The 20,709-nt window shown below is 40.4% G+C and overlaps 1 protein-coding gene across 1 annotated transcript in view; it reads right to left on the reverse strand.

The window, feature by feature from the left end:
* The window catches only part of Fbxo28 (F-box protein 28), a 28,323-nt gene extending 15,225 nt beyond the window's left edge, over positions 1–13,098 (reverse strand). Inside the window, exons 1-2 of the mRNA XM_034520359.2 lie at positions 12,804–13,098; positions 1,461–1,570 (exon numbers count right to left, since the gene is read on the reverse strand). Coding sequence (XP_034376250.1) covers positions 1,461–1,570; positions 12,804–13,073 — 380 coding nt within the window. The 5' untranslated portion in view covers positions 13,074–13,098. The remainder of the gene's footprint in view (positions 1–1,460; positions 1,571–12,803) is intronic.
* Between the last annotated feature and the right edge of the window lie 7,611 nt (positions 13,099–20,709).

Genomic DNA, 20,709 nt, shown 5'->3' on the forward strand with positions numbered 1-20,709 from the left:
CTCTTCCAATACTACTACTCAAAATTGTGTTAGTTATTTTGGGTCTCTTATATTTCCACAACAATTTTAAGATTAGCTGTCCAAATTCTAAAATATATGTATATATAGAGATGAGACTTGCTCAGAACTGCATAGTATTACAGATAGATCTGAGGAACAGTGTTACATTAACAATATAAAATCTTCTGGTCCAAAAACATGCACACTATGTCTGTCTGTCTGTCTTTTCTCTTCTCTCATTTTCTTTCATTTTTGTTTGAGACTCTTTCTTTTCTTTTTTAAAAAATAATTTATTTACATTTATTTTATGTGCATAGGTGTCCTGCCTGCATGTCTGTGAGAGCATCAGATCCCTCAGAACTGGAATTAAAGACAGTTGTGAGCTGCCATGTGGGTGCTAGAAATTGAGCCTGGATCCTTTGGAAGAGCAGTCAATGTTCTTAATTGCTGAACCATCTCTCTATCCTCCCACCCCACCCCCACACTCCCCTCCCACCTTCCTTTCTTTTTTAGAGACAGGGTTTCATGCAGCCCAGGCTGGCCTCAAATTTGCTTACTTAAGGCTGACCTTGAATTCCTGATCCTTTTGCTTCCACCAAGTGCTAAGGTTATAGATGTGCACCTCCCTCCCTTTTTTTCAAGACAGGGTCTATGTACAGAATCCTGACTATCCTGGAACTTACTATGTAGACCAGGCTGGCTTCAAACTCACAGAGATTCACCTGCCTCTGTCTCCCAAGTACTGGGATTAAAAGTGTGCACCACCACCACCACCCTGGCCTATGACTCTTGTTTCTTTTGTAAAGATTTATATTGATGGGTGTTTTGCTTGCCTGTGTGTCTGTGAGGTCAGGGGAAAGGGTGGAATTCCCTATAAGTGAAGTTATGGACAAGTGTTCTTAACTGCTGAGCCACCTTACCACTCCTCCTTTTTTTTTTTTTTTTTTTTTGAGACAGGGTTTCTCTGTGTAGTCCTGGCTGTCCTGGAACTTGTTCTCTAGACCAGGCTGGCCTCAAACTCAAGAATTTGTCTGGCTCAGCCTCCTCAGTATGTGGGTCACCACTGCCAGGAAAGATTATTCATTTCTAGTGCACTTCTAGCTGATCCTTTTGCATTATAACCTATTATCCTTGCTGAACTTACCACCTCTAACAATACATACTCCTTGTAGTCAAGAATATGTCATGCTGACTCTGAGGGACCTTAGGTCCTCTCAGGTTTTGCCTCTTGCCCTGGCTACAACAACCAATAAAACATTGAACAAAATGGCAATAAAAACAGATGACAAGAGATAGTGTTTATTGTGATGGGATGTCCTCTGCTATAAAGAGTTGAAACTTATATATGAAAAATCTGTGCAAAAAAAAAAAAACAAACAAAAACAAAACCAAACCAAAGCTCACCAAACAAGCCCACCCTGCCGCAGTATGAATCAAGGCTGATGCTACCTAGAACATACCTCGGTAGTTGTGCTTTAACTTGCTTCTGACATAGGTTATGGTACCTCTCCACTTTCAGAAACCCCTGATTCAACATTCTCTGACAGACCAAGTCCATTCTTTTACAAACCTATAAGCAGAGGGGAGACAGAATTTAAAAGATAAATAAAACCAATAACCAATTCATCAATGATGAACTTGGATGAGAAGGTCTCTGTGCTGGTAGTGTTCCCAGAGCACTGTCTAAGCTGACTCACTGCAGTGCCATCAGTGTCATACAATTACTGTAGTGTCTCATTGAGACATTTTTAATGTTTGGGCCAAGCAGTAGCACTTACTTAGGTGTATAGTGAACATCCTGTCTGCGGTATGGAAGATCAGTAAAATTATATATCTGAACGTTTTAAGTTTGAAATATTCCCTTTTATCAAAAACAAACAAACAAACCCACCCTAGGTAAATTCAAACTTTAATCTCAAAAATCTAAGCAGAATGAGAAATTTTATTTCTTCAAGTCATTTGGCTCATGATGTCCAAGGCTTTCATACTAGACATTATCATGTTCTCCAGAGCATTTTAGTGTACTTTGGAAAGGCAACCACTAGAAGCAGTGTGCCACGGGAAAGCCCGGAAAGCCGGCGAGCCTGGCCTACAGGATGGATAGTGGATATAGCCCAGAGACTATAGTATACAACTTAGCCAGGAGAATGACATGAGATCACACATGCTAATGCCTTTGAAAAACTCTAAACTGAGGCATAAAAATGTTACTTTTTCTTAAAATGAACTCTGTTCTGCAGATTTTAATTTGTATATTTCTGAGTAGTATCTTTTAAATTCAGCACATAAAACCTAGTGTCTTCTTCCCCTGAAAGTTTTGCAATGGTTTGGTTACTTCTCACTGTACAGGGCTGGATGCTAGAAAGTACAAACTATTGAACACAATGCCTACCATGGCCATGCCGATTAGCAGAGGGTGTCTCATGCTTCTTTGTATCTGTGCTATTCCATTACAGCATTTATGCACAAATACTTGCTATGTATTTGTTAAGACGAAATCCCTGAGATATTCACAGATATACATGCAGACAAAATACCCATACACATAAAAACAAAACCAAAGCCACAGGAGTAAGTTACCTGCAATCTTCTTCCCATTTTGAGAATCTCTGTGGGTTCTTTAGAATACACTTTAGATATTCAGTACACTACTTTGCAATAAACATATCACTGCAACATGAGTACTGAATATTTTTTTTTGTGAAATATGAGGAAGAAAAAGTATATGTGTGAAATGGAAACAGAGAGGACTAAATTCTTATCTTTCATGGCAGAAAGTCGAAAGAAAGTGTGAAATAGAGTAGTTAAAAATTTCAGAGTGCTGCATCTGGAATACGAACTGAGTTCATCAGAAGAAAAGATAATCATTAAAAAACCCTCTACTATAAAGTTGTAGGATATTTCTTGTCTCTGAAGATTCTGCAACATTGCTAAGTTCTGAGATTGGATAATTGTTTTTCAACAACCACATATTCACACTCCCAAGGTCAGTGGATTACTGTATTCAAATTACTGTAGCAATTTGAAGATATTATTGAAATTATTTGTTACAAGCTCTGTTCCACTGGATCTAGCTGGTTCTAAAGGTTCTCCTTAGTCACTCAATAATGAGTGCTTTACTAATTTGAGTAGTTAAGAGTCACTAGCAAGAACCTGAGTAAACACAAAAGTTAACTAAGAGAAAAGGCACATGACTAGAGATTTGAATTAGGCTCTGAAGGAACGAAAGTCAAGACTGCATGTGGCACTACAGGCTACGGTGTTTGCAAAGAAACAAACTTTGAAATGAACAAAGTATCAAGCAAATACTTCTGATGACAGATCAGGTGTACAGGGAAAGGTGAGAAGAAATTTCCCAAGTCTTGAGCCTGGAAATCAGAAAATGAGAAATCATTCTAAAAAGATGATCCCCAATCTTTTAAAAGATGCTGAGACAGCTGTTGGCTGGTTATTTCTGTAGGTGCTGTAATATCAGAGCTAAAAATGTTCTTCTGGAAACTCACTGAAGACAGCTGAAATCAATATGGATGAATCTCAAGGAAACAGTAAAAGTAAAAAAAAAAAAAAAAAAAAAAAAAAAAAAAAAAATGCTAAATGACGCCTCTACTGACGTCTGTAGACTGAAGCTAACAGAAAGGACAAAAACAGGAGAGAAAAAAACAACCCAACCAACCCACGTCACGAAGACAAATGAGAGAAGTGCCACAGAAGCAACATGCACACCACACGAAGCAACAGTCAACAGCATCTGACACGCAGTGGTTTTAGTCCTCCTTTCATGAATGTTCGATGAACACTGACAGTGCAGACAAAAAGGACACATATATCCTTTGTTCAGGATTCAAAACGGGGCAAAGTTATCTTAAAAACAACTGGACAATTTTGAATTTCCTCATGACAAACAATTTATGATCACTGCTGCCAATGCCTTCTTAACTTGCAACTCTAAATTACCTCATTTAGGGTAAGGAGGTAGCTCAGTGGTAGAGTACAGAGGTGCTGGGTTCGGTAAAGCACAGCACAGAGCACAGCACCAGTGCACAACACAACACAGCACAGACAATTCCCAAACTGCCTCATCTGAAGTGTAGTTCTAAATTTAGAGGTATGTTAATAACTTTCCAAGGCTCAGGGGAAAAATGCTGTTTCTCTGGTTATTAACATCATGTTAATCCTAGCAAATTGGTAGTTTTCCTAAGACACAAATTAAAAATACAGTGCACAATAAACAAAGATGATGTCTATGTTAGAAACTATCAGGACTCACAGGAACTGGCTAGAATGGTGGAAAGAGGAGGCTGAGGAGGGTTGAATGGAGGGGAAAGGCTCATTGGGCTCCATTTTGAGGTACAGATGTCGTAGAGCGCAAGGTATCTACAGACACAAATCATGTACAGTGCACTTATAAAACGCCATAAAAAGATTTAAGATTTTTCCATTATAAAAGAAACTATAAAGGTTTGAGGTCCATGTTTATCCTAATTTGGACATTACACAACATGGTTGCCCAAACCAGCTCCAAGCATGACGGTACATGCGTGTAATCTCAGCATTTGGAAGGAAGAGACAGTGTAGAATTCATGGACAGCCTGCACTACATGTCAAGTTCTGGCCAGCTTGGACTGCACAGTGAGACTCTGCCTCAATAAACAAATAGTTTTTCAAAAATGTACAAGATTTATGCATCAACTTAAAAGAATTAAGGCTGGAAACACAACTCCAATGTTGTAGGAGACAGTTTTTGGCAGCGCTCCTAGTTTTTAAAAGTCACAGTCAATTTAAACATGTCAGGTGTAAAATCAAGTATACATAACAGATGTATACATCTGTTAATTAGCAGCTTCTATAGCTTAAAAATTATTTTATATGTACAGGTTTTTGCATGCATGTGTGTGTCTGTGTACTATGTTCAGGCCCGAGGCCTACAGAGGCCAGATGATCTCTTGGAATTGTAGTTAGGGATGATGAGACCTGGGACTAGAACCCAGGTTTCCTGGAAGAGCAACAAGGGATCTTGACTGCTGTCTCTCCAGTCGCAGTTTTTTCCAGTTTTGTTGAGAAGGAAAAATAAACGGTATATAGCATTCTTGGAAAATACGCATCTTCCCCCCCACCCCCCAAATACCCAAGGGAGTTAATAAGACTCACCATTGTACAAAGATGACACTTGTGGACTCTTTGATCCTTGCTGTTTTAGTATAAGAAATGAATACAGGTTTTCCTAATATATTAGTTCCTTCAGAACTTAAAATGTCATATTTATCCTTTTCAAAAGTCATGTTTAACTTAAGTGGTAATAATTTTTTTTTACATACATTCGTCTAGAAATCTTTTTAGATTTCTTTGTCATCATGGCCTTTCTTGATAATGCAAGGCAACTGCACAATAAATTTGTGAAATTTGAAATTTTCCTTTAATATCTCTGAAGTCAAGCTTTAGTTAATCCTAAGGTGCACATTTTAATACTTGGCCATTTATAATATATGATGCCTTTTAATTTGCAACATTTTCTCCTCTGACGCCTTAGCTGTCTTGAGAAATGCTACCCTAGAAGTCATCAGTTTTGCTTAGGATGCTGTAAAGACTTTCAGATGTAACTCATATGTCACAATAACATACACAGCACATCAAGATACACTCTGATTTTTCATAAATGCTAAGTTGTGAAACACTAGCTTGGAATTGAAGAAACTATGTAAACCAGCTCAGTTTTATAAGACATTCTTTGGTATTCTATAGTTTTAAAAAAAAAAAAGGCACTTGATGCTTTTCTCTAAATAACTCAAAAGCTGTCATTGCAGAGTCAATGCCTGAGTTCAAAGTTCAAACTGCTAATAATAGTCTGCAGAGTGGCACTTCCGTTTTCACTTGTTGACTGTGTGGGACAGGGTCCTGCTAAGTAGCCCAGGCTTGATTTGAATTTGGAGCAATCTTCCTGCCTCAGCTTTTCAAGTGCTAAGATTACAACTAGGTACTACTTATAATACCTGACTTGAAATAGAGTTTACAAGTTCTATGCCCGGAACTCTTCAAAAGATCAATTGAAGAAAATAACGAAAATGTGGAATATTCTAGAGTTTAATTCTTAATCAGAGCTAAGATGCTCCTCCCAAAAAAAGAGCTATAGAGGCCAACTTTGAGGGAAACTGAGAAGGTTAAATATAAGCTGAACTGCGACATCCCCTGGAACTAGATGGTACTGTGGTTCTGAGACAAGTTTTAGAGGTACACTTTCTATTTGTGCTCTTCAAATGGGTTAGTAAAAAGCAAGCTACATCTTTGCCTGTGTTTGTGCACCTAAATGGCTCCATCCTTGTTTGGAGCAAGAGAGTGAACACACAAGTAAAGACAGTAGACAAATGTACCCTAAAGCAGTGACAGACGGGACCATCTACGAAGTGAACAATGAATGAGCTCGTCCATTCTGCTCACTTCTTTCCTATTTACTTTTTCAGGGAACTCACTTTCCCAAGTCTTGCAGCATTTTAGTGTTTCCTAGAAAATTATGCTCACCTTACTTAGACTGCCCTTACTTAGAACTTGTGCTAGTACACAGTATATTTATGTGCGGGTGATTTACTTGCACACACGTCTGTGTACCATGTGTCCTTGAAGCCAGAAAAGGACATCAGATCTCTTGCAACTTGGATGCCAGTCTTAAAGTGCTGGGAATCAAACCCAGGGACTTTGGAAGAGCAGCCTGTGCTCATAACCAGTAAACTGTTATGTATATACATTATGTATGTAATAAACCTCTGGTATATTACATACACCACAATCCTCAATATCAGCAGGTAGAATTATAAGAAATATTCCATTTTGGGTGGTTTGTCCCCTAGATAGTCACTTGAAAGAAAATATAATTTACATGAGCCTGAGGAAAAACAATTAGAAAGAGTCTGTTCCAAGCTCCTATAAAGCACTCGAAAGCCAAAAAGGAAGACGTCTTGATGGTTTTCTGTTATCTGCCCTGTTCTCAGTAAAGGACGTGGTCATCAGTTAAAATGAGGGTGCTCTGATGAAACGTTAAAAGCGGCCTTCTTGTTTATACTACAGAATTTGTCTTAGGAGCTAAAGATGATGACTTAGCGGGTAAAGCGTTACTGTTCTGGAAGACCCGAGTTTGCTTCCCACGACACACAAGGCGGGCTCAGAACTGCCTGTAACTCTAGCTCCAAGGAATTCAATACCTTCTGGCTCCACAGCTCCCGCACAGATGTGGCTGATACAGTCACACACATATAAATAAAAGTAAAATAAATCTTAAAATATTTTTTCCTTGAGCTAAGAGTGGTGGTGTATGCCTGTAATCACAGCAATTGGGAGGTTCTGGCAGGAGGACCCTGAGTTCAAGGTTAGCCTTTGCTAGTTTGCAATCAACCTGAGCTCCACCAGACCTGTCAACCTCTAACTTCCACACTCACGAGTCACATTCCAAACTCATGTGAATGCACTGGCGTATATATCTACCCACACAGACATGTCGATGCATAACACTTTCACACGTACATATAAAGAAGAATGTTAAAGTCTTGCAAAACATTAACTTCATGCTGGGGCAAATTAAAAACCTAAAAAAAAGTCTCATCTATTTCAGGCAAAAAATAAGTATTACTTTTTCAGTAGTTAGTATGTTATGTAGAAAACCCCTTTATTTCTCAATGACATGACTTTCTATGGTTTACTCACAGCAGTTCAATACACTGAAAGCTTCCACTTATCACAGACTCTGGAAGGCCCAAATGTTGTGGTGTATTCAAATAAGGTGGATTAGATGGGCGGATTAAACACTGACCATATTTCTCTGCAGGTATGTGCACCTACACAGGTAAACACACATGCACACAGATCATGCAAAGTAGCATCTCACAGAAGAAATCAGATGTACTTGTACACCCTGTACTGTCACTGGATCTGAACTGCGTTAAAGACTGTTCTCCAGCTTGGCACTGTTAGGAGTTGCCCAAAACTTAAAGGAGGGCCTACTTGTGAGTTGTTACTCATTAGAGCTGATGCTGTAAGGGGACTGTGGACACCCAGGCTCATCTTCTCCTTACCTACCACAGAGTAAACACCACTGCACCAACACCAGTGCCCTTAAGGCAGTAGGTGTCTGTATAGTAAAGAACAAGAACCCCAAGATTCAACACAAGCCAGTCTCCTCACTAGTCAATTTCATCCTGGTTTCTTCCATTGACAGAAATCTGAATAACACCCCAATAAACCGAATGATATGGATTCTCACGCAGTGAACGTGGTACTATATTAAGATTACAGTCCATGCATACAGACCGAATCATTTTAGAAGCAAAAGACAACATTTAGTAGAGATTTAGGAGAACCAAGTTCCTGGTTCTAGCATTTTGCACTTAAGATTGGGTAAACCTAATCTGATCATCTCAAGCCTGACAGAGCACACAGGCTCCTGTTTTCCCCTTGTAGAAATTGTGTCTCACTACAGCCTTCTGTGATTCTCCTCTGGACTTCATGCAGTATTTCTAACTCCCTGTGTATCATTACTGTACGTACCTCATTAGAATTCTTCTAGAAGAGTCTGGAGGAGGGTTCAGAGGATCCAAGGTTCAAGGTTACCCTTGGCTACTCAGCAGGTCTGAAGCTAGCCTGAGCTATGTGAACCCCTACTTAAAACAGTAACTATGACAAAAAAAAAAAAAAAAAGAAAAAAAAAAAAGCCAAAAAATTTTGCTCAAATCCCTCATTTTTAAAAAAATCTTGGAGATTTAAAAAGATCTTGGAGAGCTGGGGAGATAGCCCAGTGTACAAGGGTTACCAGCATCCACTTTAAAAGTCCATGCTTATACAAACAACTCCAATTAAAAAAAAGAAAACCAGACTTGAAAGAGGATTTATTGGGATGAGGGATCCTGTATACCCTTTTAGGCTACAGCTCCATTGACAGTAGGCACTACTTCTTAAAGTTCTGGGCAGCTCCTAGCAGTGCCAAGCTAGAGTCCATGGACCTTTATGCTACCTGGTAGAAAACCATGGTCCTGAAGAGGTTTCCTGCTTAACTTCAACACTTATTTATGCTTTGTTCTTTATTATTCTGGTGCTCTGTAGATGTGTTGGGAAGAATATGTCCATTGTATCTTCATAACAACACTGTGACAGGATTGTTGGCTGAACCCCTTTACTTTGTGAGTTATCAGGAAGAATTAGTAGAAGGGAGGAACTGTCTCAAAAGACTTTACTTAAGTACCCACTAGTAAGATCGGGGGTCCACAGAAAAGCGGGAGGAAACCCCAACACACACAGGAGTTCCACCATACCCTGAGGACCACCGTCATGTGTGTGTGTGTGTGTTTGTGTGTGGTGAGGCTCCTGGAGTTTCCAAGACCCTTTAGGAGTGGGCATGGTCAACTATTCTCATAATGGGGAAGCGGAGACTTACTCATTTGTGCACGGGTATCCAGCTGAGGTCTCTGGAGTGACATAGTAATACTGTGGTACACTGTGACTCTGACAGCTAATGGATGTGTGATTCGTAGTCTTGTATTTTATAAAACTTTCTAAGGTAAACTCTTGGAATCATGACTTTTAAAGAATATAAAGGTATACTGAAAAAAAAAAAAGAGGTCAGGAACTTCTAGGATACAATGAGAAACAGGGCAGAGAAGATGCCTAATTCAAAGCAAAAGAAAAGGGCCTCTTCATTGTCCTTCATATTTCCCACTACCAACCCAGTCTGTAACTTTCAGCTTTCTAATGCTTGAAGAAAAACCATGAAAGAAAATATAAATAACAGGTTTAATTCTCTAGAGTTATCTAGACAAATATCTCGGGATGGAGCATGGTTTTATATTCTTGGTTGCTAACTGGAAATTTCTATTCCAGATAATATGCAAGATTCTTGATATGTTCTGAAATACTAACAATTGCAGTCCATTTGCACGAGCACCACTTGAACTACAGGGGAACCAATGACAGCTCTCTACTATTCTGAAAACTTTCCCAACAGAACACCTGGTTCATGAGCAAAGTAACATGTTCAAAGTTAAGTTTGTTTTGTTCCCCAAGGGTGAAATCTCCATTCATACCTTTGGTTTCTTGTTTCTAAGTATCTCAGGTACTTACTAAGGGTCTGTCTGCTTGACACACCAAAGCTGCACCTGCACTAATTTGACTATTTTACTGGGAAAGCAACCAACTCAAAGTATATATCTTGCCATTTGAAAAGCTGTATGCAGCCAAATACACTTTAATACATTACAGGAATTAAATATTTAAAGCTATTTCTGTAGAACCAGGATTTCCGGGCTGCATATGTTTGGGGAACAAAATTTAGTGGTAGAAAAATAGCCAATTCATAAAGCATTCAAGACAGACCCTAAGAAATCAGTAGACTGGAAAATTGAATTTCAATTATTTATTGTTACAGGAAGCAAAGACTATCACCAATTAACCTGAACAAATAATTAAAATGTGATTGAAGCAACTTCAGGCTAGAGATCTTTTACAAGAAGCATAGACTATTAGGTATTGGATTATGTACCTGCCCTTTAAGTTAGGTGCTAGAATAGGGAAACATTATCTCTTTCAGGATGAAGCAAGAAATAAACTGGGAAGAAAGAAAAAAGCAAAATGCCTATCTCAACAATGCATAAACTAACCCAGCATCACAACGTTGCTGAATGGAAGCCAGCTGTGCTCTTAACATTGCTCGTTCCGAGCCTGGCCGGCCTTACAGCCTTACTCAAGAAAACACAATAAAAAGAACTTAGGTAACATGTACAGCAGATGCCAGTACATACTTAAGTCTCTTGATTTTTTTTTTTTTTTTTTGGCAAATGATATAGGTAAAAGTAACTACTTCAATTAAAAAGATCTGTACAAAGAGCCTAAAGAGGCAGTGCCTCTTTTCTATCAATTTCACAAAAAGATCATAATTAAATTAATGCTGACACCTAGTGACCAGAAAGTACATCTGTATTTTATTCACTTGAATTGCATTTTCTGAGACCAATGAATCTAAAACCTTAATTTCCATAAAGACCCAGTAACATCGGGTAAAGAAAGGAGCGGGCCTCCTGTTTCTAAAACCAGGTGTAGGTCTAAACCTGGCTGGGGGTGGGAAAGCCACAGGGACTCCTTAAGAAAAATGCTTAATTACAAATCTGTAACACTAAAGGCCAGGGAAAGGCTTGAGATATATAATATGAAGCTATACATTTCACATGAAAGAAATGTGATTATTAATGAATTGTGGGACCCATTGTACCTCAGGTCTCCAAGCATAGTCTATTTTCTCCTCTTTAAACTTTTTTTTTTTAAAGACAAATTCGAGTTAAAGCTGATAGAGAATTTGTCTAGCAGATGCAAGGCTCAACTCCAGAATGGTGGCAAAACACAAAACCAAACAACAATGAATGAAAAGAAGGAAAACGACTAACAAGCTAATAAAACGCAGTTTTTCTCAACACTTAACAAAAAAAACTGTGAACATGCCAAGCTTTCCAGAGCCACTGTCTGGCTGACTGCTCAACTCAATCAGATGTTATGCCCAATTGCCAAACGCCATGTACAGACAGCGTAAATTTTGGTCAAGCGCCATTCTTTATAAAATATAAAGGAAATATTTACGATTCTACATGAAATTCCAGGATGATGTTTTGAAAATCTAGGACACTGAATACCTACTCTCAACAGAAGAAAATTTCCATTCTACAGAGTAGGGGAAACACACACAAAACCTTGAATGAATGAATGACTGCAAGCTGTTTTTAAAGATGATTTCCTTTGAAACACCATTACAGGCAATTCAGAGTTGGAAGTATAGGTCTAAAATATGGCACACTGATTAATAAGAAACCGCTACACACAGCACATTCAGAAAGATGTCTTTGTCCTTTTGTAAACAATCCCGACCACATTTAGTGACTGTACACAGAACCGGCTCACAATCACTTCAAAATGTCCACCTCCTCCAATTTCCTAACCGCTTAAGGAAAAATTCCCTGGAAGGAAGTGAGATATCTTCCTGAACCAAGAAATTCATCAAATCTTCAGTCAAGCCTCTGGGATGTAGTAAAATTCCAAAGGCAATTTCTTTTCTTTTGGATAGAACAACGTAATTTTTTTGCGGCGGCGGGGGGGGGGGGTTATAAGTAAACCATTCCGACTGCAGGAGGGTGGGCTTGAAGCACATTAAAAAAAAGAGAGAGACTGCAAGACCAGGGGAGGGGTAATAGATTGTCAAGGGGGCAAGTTGCTCCGCTATAGGCTGAAGTGTCAGGGTGGCAAAGGCGGACAGGTCATTTCCCAGGGCTCTACTTTAGTGGTCTACTAAGGCTCTGGTTAAACCCACAACACAATTGCAATTTTAGAACCTCAACTGGGGTTCAAGGCGGAGGGGAAAAGACCAAACCTCCTTCATCCTTTTCGACCAGGAAGCTTGGGTTGGAGAACAATACACTATTCTTGCAACACAACCCAAGCCTAGCTGGGACGGATCGACTGCCTACTTGGGAGTGAACTCAAAAGTGAGCCCCGGTCGGGGAGCGGTAAGTCAAGGCAGGCGCAGCCCCCTCGGGAATCCCCGTGCGTCCAGCCGGGCGGAGGGTACCAAGCCCAACTCCGCTACTTGTCGCAGGCGGGCGCGTCCCCGGCTGGGGCGCGGAGGCTCGCCCGCCGGGCAGTCGGGATGCCAGTGCGGCAGCACCCGGCCGACCGTCGCCAGGGACACTTCCCGGCTGCCGGGGCGCGCTCCGTGTCCGGGGCCGGCGGGGGCTCCCTCCCCAGGAACGCGCCGCCCGCGTCGGCCCTCCCCAGACCTCGGGCCTCACCAGGCGGAGCTGGCTAATTTCGTCGTAGGACATAAAGCTGAGTATGTTCTCGATGGCTACGATGGGTAGCGCCACCAGTGTGTTGTTTTGAGGCAGGTGGTCTGGTGCCATGGCGGGCGCGGCGGGTGCCTGGGACCCCGGCTGCGGGGCCTGCGCCGGGGGCGCCGGGGGCTGTCGCTGAGCGGAGCCGGCGGCCGAGCAGGAGCCGCCGTCGCCGTGGCCGCCGCCTCCTTCCTCAGCCATCCGCTCCTCAGACGCCGCCGCCGCCATCTTGGGAGTTTGATTCCTTCCTCCACTGTAAGGGGACCAGGATACTTCCTGTGCGTCACTTCCTCCTCCTGCCTCCTCGGGGAGGGGGGGGTTTAAGGAGAGGGAGGAGCTCGTGGGGTGACAGTTGGGAAGAGCTTTCTGTATGTCCATTGGAAAAGAGGGAAGATAGTGAGCACTTCAAGAAAGGTGGTCGTTGTGGCTCTTTAAAATCGGAGACTGCCTTGTTACAGTGGAAACGAGCAAGGATTCTGTAAACCCCAAGGAAGGCGGTCGTCATGGGCCCTTCCATCTGATAACATGAACGACGGTGGAGCAGTTTTCTTTAAAAGTAACTCGCCGAAGGATGATAAAAACCATGTTACCTTCATAAGTTTAGATTGAAATTTGTATTTCAATCAACATTTCCCAAGAGTCACAGTGATAATAATTTCAACATATAAAAAGGAATAAAAAACCGTTATTTTAAAAACTGCAAGACAACAGATAAACCCTGAAAACATATTAATGAAATAAAGACACAGAGTCACATACCATATGACTACTTTTGTATGAGATGTCCCATGTAGGCGAGTCTGTAGAGTCAGGGGCCAGAGAGATGGCCAGAGAAAGAGGTTTACAGCACTTGGTGCTCTTCCAGAGGATCTGAGTTGCGTTTCCTTCCAGCACCCACACTGGCCAGTTTACAACTGCTCAACTGAAACCAGAATGGATTAGTGGTTGGGGGAAGCTGGGAACAAGGAAAGTGTGGAAGAGACAGACAGTTAACAGATGCATTATTTCTCCTTGTGTGTGATGAGAAAGTAAAATTGGGGGCCAGCAAGATGACTTCTTGGGTAAGGCACTTTCTACCAAACCTGATTACTTAAGTTTGATCTCTAGAACCCACATGATGGAAGGAGAGACCTCACATATACACAGACAAATAAACGTAATTTTAAAATGAGATTAGGAGCTGGAGATATGGCTAAGAAGCACTTTTCTTGTAGATGAATTGTGGTCTGTTCCCAGCACCCAAATGGTAGCTTGGTGCACAGATATACATGCCAGTAAAACATACATACACATGAAATAAATCATGTTTTAATGGAATTAAGTAGTAGTGGAGGGTGTGTACAACCTCGTGAAAATATTAAAAGCACTGAACTGTAAGCTTTAAAGACTTATTTTATTTTTAGATTTAGTATATATGTGCATATGCACATGTATAGATATTTGGAGATGCTAGAAGAGGCTGTAAGATCCCTTGGAACTGGAGCTATAGGCAGTTGTGAGCCTGCCAGTATGCGTGCTAGAAACTAAGCTCAGGTCTTCTGGAAGAATAGCCAGTACTCTTGGCCTTTAAGCCATCTCTCCAGCACCTGAATTGTATGCTTTAAAAATAATGACTTTTATTATATGTGAATATATTTAGAGGAGAACCACTGAAAAGATGCTAAAACCGGAAGACAAGCATGTGGTAAGGTGTAGCACACAGTCTCAAAATAGCCCACTTCTCATGTGACACATTAATCACAAAATAAGAAAGGTATGATACAGAAATCCTGACTTATAATCAAATGATTAGGAATACCACCACAAGCTGTGGGAAAAACTATCATCATGTGCCTCTTACTAGAACACTCCATAGGTGACCCAACATAATGTAGTATTCATGCATAAAAATACACAATCTATGTCGGAAGTAAACAACGTCAGGTTGGACTTTGTGGTGGTTTGGATAAGAATGTTTCCTATAAGTTCAGATATTTGAACACTCAGTTTTGAGTCAGCCTTGCCCTTTGGGGATTCTTTGGGCGGTGGAGCCTAGCTGAGGGAGGTGTGTCACTAGCGGGCTTTGATTGTTTATAGTCTTACCCAACCTCCACTTTGCTCTCTGGTTTGTGCTGGAGATTGAAGATGTGGTCTCTCAGCTTCCTGCTCCTCCTGCCATGCTTGCCACTTGATGCCATGTCTCCTCACTGTGATGGACTCTTTTTTTCTGTAAGTTGCCTTTATCGTGGTATTTTATCTCAGTGACAGAAAAGTGACTAACGTACAGACTTGAACCTGTAATGTTTCTGTCTTTGCCTCCTATGATTCCATTTCTTAGGTTTTATCCATGATGGCCAAAGTTTCAATGCATGAGCCATTGTGAACACACTCAAACCATAGGCACATCACAGAGGGCTGGTTAGTATTCAATATGTATTTTATGTCTGACTACTTCCAGACGTTAGCATATTCATAATGTGTTGATTTTCTCTCTACTAATAGACTGTAATTTTACTCTTGTGCTTAGGGCATTGCTACCTTTTCAGAGAACCAATTTCAATTTAGTCTAAATGGAAATGATTTCCTCTCTAGTTTTATTAACATTGGAAGCTTTCCTGATGGGTTAAGTTGAAATAGCATTTCTATAAGAGGAGATGCTTTAAGTACATTGGAACTGTCACATAGAAGAAGCGCGCAGAGAATCCTGTAAAAGTGAACCACCATCCCCTCAGTTAACTGTTGTATTTTGTCAGTCCACTCATTACACACAGCTGCTTGTGTGAATGGATCCTACAAACTGTTTAAGCAGTTCCTGCCAATCAGCTTATTCAAATTTTTCTCTCTTTATATGTCCTACATTTCTACCCTTACATTTCCCATGCTTGTTTGAGGATAATGTTATTGTTGTTGTTTTGGAAGCACTTGAAATTGAACTTGTGGCCCTGTATGTGTTAGCCAAGTACTCCACCATCCAGTTATAACCACAGCCCCTAAAAGTGTTCACAAAAAGAATTTCAAAGCAAATCATAGTTTTGTTTTAATTTTTAAACTCGACCTTTATTTTGGAAATAGTTACTGACCAAAACAAACAGTTGCACTCTGAGGAGAAGTTCTGAATTCCAAGTGTAGTTTCATGCCAGCCAGCTATCAAAGATACTTTACAAGGCAGTTGTTTCAAGTAGGGGGTGGACACATACCTCTCAAGATTCACATGTGTCTAATTTCATGCTTTCAAAGATATGAAAGAGAATAAGATCTTCTTTTATAATTGATAAAAGGATAAACTGAGGCAAGAAGTGAGTGGCACCTTTAGTTTACTTACATACATAGTCATTATTTGGTGACAGAATAGGATCCAGAGAGTTACATATGATAGGCACACACTCTACCACTACCTCTCTGGCCTTATTTGTTTGTTTATCAACTATTAATTCATTCATTCATTCATTCATTTTGTTTTGTTTTGTGAGATAGGTATTTACTGGCCTCAAACTTGCATTCCCATATGCAAGGACACAGACTTGCACCACCATGGACAGCTGTGGATGAGGTCTTGTGTTCTTTTGATTCAAAGCATATAAGTCAGTTCACTGTGATGCTGATGCTGTGTGTTATTCTCCCCACTACTTTCCCATTTCTCTGTCTCTCTGATCAGTGTGTGATAAGGCTGGGGCTGGTGGATATGGTGAGAGATTTGACTTGTTCAATGACAATTCCACAAGGAGTTGCTACATGTTAACAGACTTGTAAAGTATTTAGAAGGAATAAATGAGCTCTTATTCTAAGTAATAGGAGTCTTTAAGTTTTGTGATTTTTTTATCATCTACATTTAAAGAACAGATTAATTTATTTTATTTTATGTGTGGGTGTTTTGACTATATATAATTGTGTACCATGCTCATCCAATGCCTGCCATGTGGGTGCTAGGAATTGTATCTGTGACTTCTGGAAGAGCAGCCAGTGCTCTCAACTGCTGAGTTATCTCTCCAGCCCCACCTGTAATTTTAAAGATTAATCTTTTAAGAATGAGGAGACAGCTCAGTTTGTAAACTGAGTTTGCCAAGCAAGCATAAGAGCCTGATTTTAGACCCCAAAGACCTACATAAGAAGCCAGGCACTGCAGCATCCTAGCAGTGAGGAGGCAGGGATGGAAGGACTCCTGAGGCTTGCTGGCTTACAGTCTAGCTCCAGGTTCAGTGAGAGGTACTGTCTCAAAACAAAACAAAAAAAACCCAAACAAACAAACAAACCCCTCAAAACAAACAAACAAAAAAAGGTAGAAAGCAATTGAGAAAGACACCCAAGTGACCTCTAGCCAGCACATACGTTTACATTTGTGCATGCACACACATACTCTCTCTCTCTCTCTCTCTCTCTCTCTCTCTCTCTCTCTCTCTGTCTCTCTCTCTCTCTCTCTCTCTCTCTCTCTCTCTCTCTCACACACATTTGAGTAGATTCAACATTTCCTATGTTTGCTAATATCTAAAATTGTATTGTTGGATGCATTTTTTAAAAAAAAAAAATTAAAGCTTTAACTCGGGAGAAAAGAATCCACAAAACATTCAAAAATGTTCCTAGTCCATAGAAGGGTGAAGCAATAGGAAGACACTAAGGTAGAAATAAAATTTTCTGCAGCTAGGGATGCTAGGAGTCTGGCTGCAATATCACCTCCACGTGGAACAGATGGATTGATCGGAGTCTGGCTGCAATATCACCTCCACGTGGAACAGATGGGTTGATCGGAATCTGGCTGCAATATCACCTCCATGGGAACAGATGGATTGATCTTGTTGAGTTGGCTGGCTGGACTGACATCTCCTTATTTCTCTAAGAGAACCCTTTCAGAAGTTATATATTCAGAAAGTGATTCAGCTAACAGTGTTTTCATGCCTTTAGAATGGTGTGCAAATGCAAATCACAGAGAATATGTAAATAAAAGAGGCCATTTCTGATCCAAGAGATCAGAGAAAGCTTTACAAAGGAGGTTATAAATTCCCTTGACAAAATTCCTGAAACAATCAGCTTATAAAGAGGAAAAGTTTATTTTGACTCACTGTCTCTGAGGTCTCTGTATAGTTAGTTGGTCCTGTGACTTTGGGCTTGTGGTGGCATATATATATATATATATATATTAATTTATGAAGAGTAGAAAGTCATTTCTTAGTTCTAAGAGCATTTTCATAGGCAAAAGTAAAAAATTTATAAATTGATACTTGAATCTCAGTACCTTAACTTAACCCCACACCAACCGATCCTAATTTATCCCCGTGTCCTCTTGTTAAGGATTAGCAGTGCTCAAAACTGTGGCCAGAAATTAGTGCCAGAAGCATCTGAAGCATTCACTTACAATTCAGGTCCCCAGGCCTTGCTCAAGATCCACGGAACCAGAAACTGAGGTCTGTGATGTTTCCCCCGAGTTTCTTCATCCCACACAAGCCCACACCTGTTTCATCTGAAGATTACTGAGTCCAACTATATGTTTGTGTGTTTGCCTCCCACCATCAGTGAGAGCTGCTATTTTTAGGTTGTATAATTGCCCAGTTCACAGTACCATAGAGCGCAGATTCGCCGAGCGGTTAACTAAGACTATTTCTTCTTTTTGCCATTTCCTTTTCGTTTTCAGGCAGTGGCACCTACCTTAGCTTTTACAAAGCTCTGGGGAAGAAATAAATCTGACCTTTTTAAATTAAATAAATGTTTAATATTCCCCTGTATAAATTTGTATTTTTTTCCTCCAAAGTGTGTCTCATTTGTCTCTGAATGCTCAAGTATGTGTAGCAGATGTTTATAAATATTTATGGTTTGGGTGTGGGGAGACGGCTCAGTGGATAAAAGCACTTGCTGTACAATCCTGATGACCTGACTTTGAGCCCTGAACCCAGGTGAGGAAAACCAAAGTGAGATGCAGTTGTTGAATCCCAGCACTCTCAGTGTAAAGAGTCAGCTAGAAGTTTCTTCCTACAACACAATGTCAGAAACAAGAGAGACCCTGCCTCAAAACAAGGTAAGGGAGAACCAAACCCTGAAAAGTTCATTCCCACTTGCACACTGTAATATGAAAATACACATGTACACACACATACACACACATACACACGTATACACACTGGCACACAGACATACGTGTACACACATGCACACATAGAAATATAAACCTACACACATAAACACATACACAGGTGCACAGAAGCACACATATAAACAGACACACATTCACATGCATGCACACACGTATACACCTTTAAATATCTATGAATTGTTGATAGAATGTTTGGTTATTAGTCATTGGTCTAGAAAGGAGACAGAGTGCCAAAGGCTCACAGCAGTGGCCAACTATTTTTAAGGCTTGAGCAATGGTAAAGTTGCTGTCAGCAGTAAGAACCACAAACAATTGATAATCTGAAGGACGTTTTTCTCCAATCCAAGTTGTGACCAACACAGGTTCAGGATCACAGTGTCTCTGATTTAAGATTAACTAGAAAGCACTGTTGACTGAAAATTTGACAAAAATGATGGTCCCAGAGATGACATGTATCATTAACTGCTTTTTTCTTTTTCAAATGTGACATCATTGTTTGGGATGCTAAGCCACAAATAATGGTTTAGCAACTGGGATGACTCTACAGTTTTAAATAAAAAATAATCCCTACAGCAGTATCTCTAATGTCTTCTGTTCACTGTCCTGTATCACTAATGGGGTATCTTATTTTCTACTTCAGTAGTGAAACTAGGTTCAACAGGGGCTGGATAGAGAGCTCAGCAATTAAGAGCACTCACTGCTCTTCCAGAGGACCCAAGTTCAATTCCCAGCACCCACATGGCAGCTCCCAACTGTCTGTAACTCCAGTTCTCCAGTTCCAGAGCATCTGATACCATCATACAGCCATATAAGCAGGCAAAACACTAATGCACCAAAATGAAAGTAAATCAAGTTAAAAAAATACGTGTAACATGAACATATGAGAGGACAGGTCAAGCCAAGTGAGCCCAACATGCAGCAGGAGAGAAAAAAAACCAAGACCTGATAAAGATGGGATACAGAGCTAGAGGCACAGAATGGCAGAATTGATAGGAAAGAGCCAGAGTTAGAGGTGTCTGAAATATTTCATTTTTAAAAAATTAAATAAATCACCATTTAGTGTGTGTATGTATTCATACACATATAGTCAGGCACACACTATGGCATATGTGCAGAAGTCGGAGGCATCTTGCAAGAGTCAGTTCTCTCCTCCTACCATGCGGATCCTATGATTTGAACTCAGGATGCCAGCACTGGTGGCAAGCCTCTTTACTCACTGAGCCATTTTACAGGCCAGGAAATATTTCTTGATTTGGCTAATGGGGTCTGAACTAATAGTTATGGTTTGGATGTGAATGTATCTTAGAAACAGAGGCCATGAGAACCTTTGAAAGAGCTAGATGCCTCCTTTCCTGAACAGGTTCTAAGCTTCTTAAAGCATTGTTTGCCCCGAAAGAGAAAGCACTCATTACCCTTCAAAAGGTATTCTTATGCATGGCACTGCTACAGAATGTAGGTGCATTGTAGGTGGCTCACATTCTGAGTGCCATTCCAATGGTGTTAGTGTATCAGTTATCTTTTATGCTGACTAAAGTCATGTCAAAGGCAGGGCTAAAAGTCCCTAGATGTAATCCAGTAGAAAACCATTAGGATGGAGTGTTGAACAATCCAATATGGTAATGGGGATTCACAAGCTTAACCACGTTATTCTTTTCACAGGACATTTTACCTAGTGGTTGAGAGCACTGTTTGTCAGAGTGATCGTTTAAGGAGTCACCACCAAGAATGCTCAACCACAAATAGGACAATATCACCCTTTCTATCCAAAAGAAAAGTGCAAAGATCATCAAAGAAGAAGGGTTGGTG

The sequence above is a fragment of the Arvicanthis niloticus genome, chromosome 16, assembly GCF_011762505.2.
Source record: "Arvicanthis niloticus isolate mArvNil1 chromosome 16, mArvNil1.pat.X, whole genome shotgun sequence".
NCBI classification, from domain to species: domain Eukaryota; kingdom Metazoa; phylum Chordata; class Mammalia; order Rodentia; family Muridae; genus Arvicanthis; species Arvicanthis niloticus.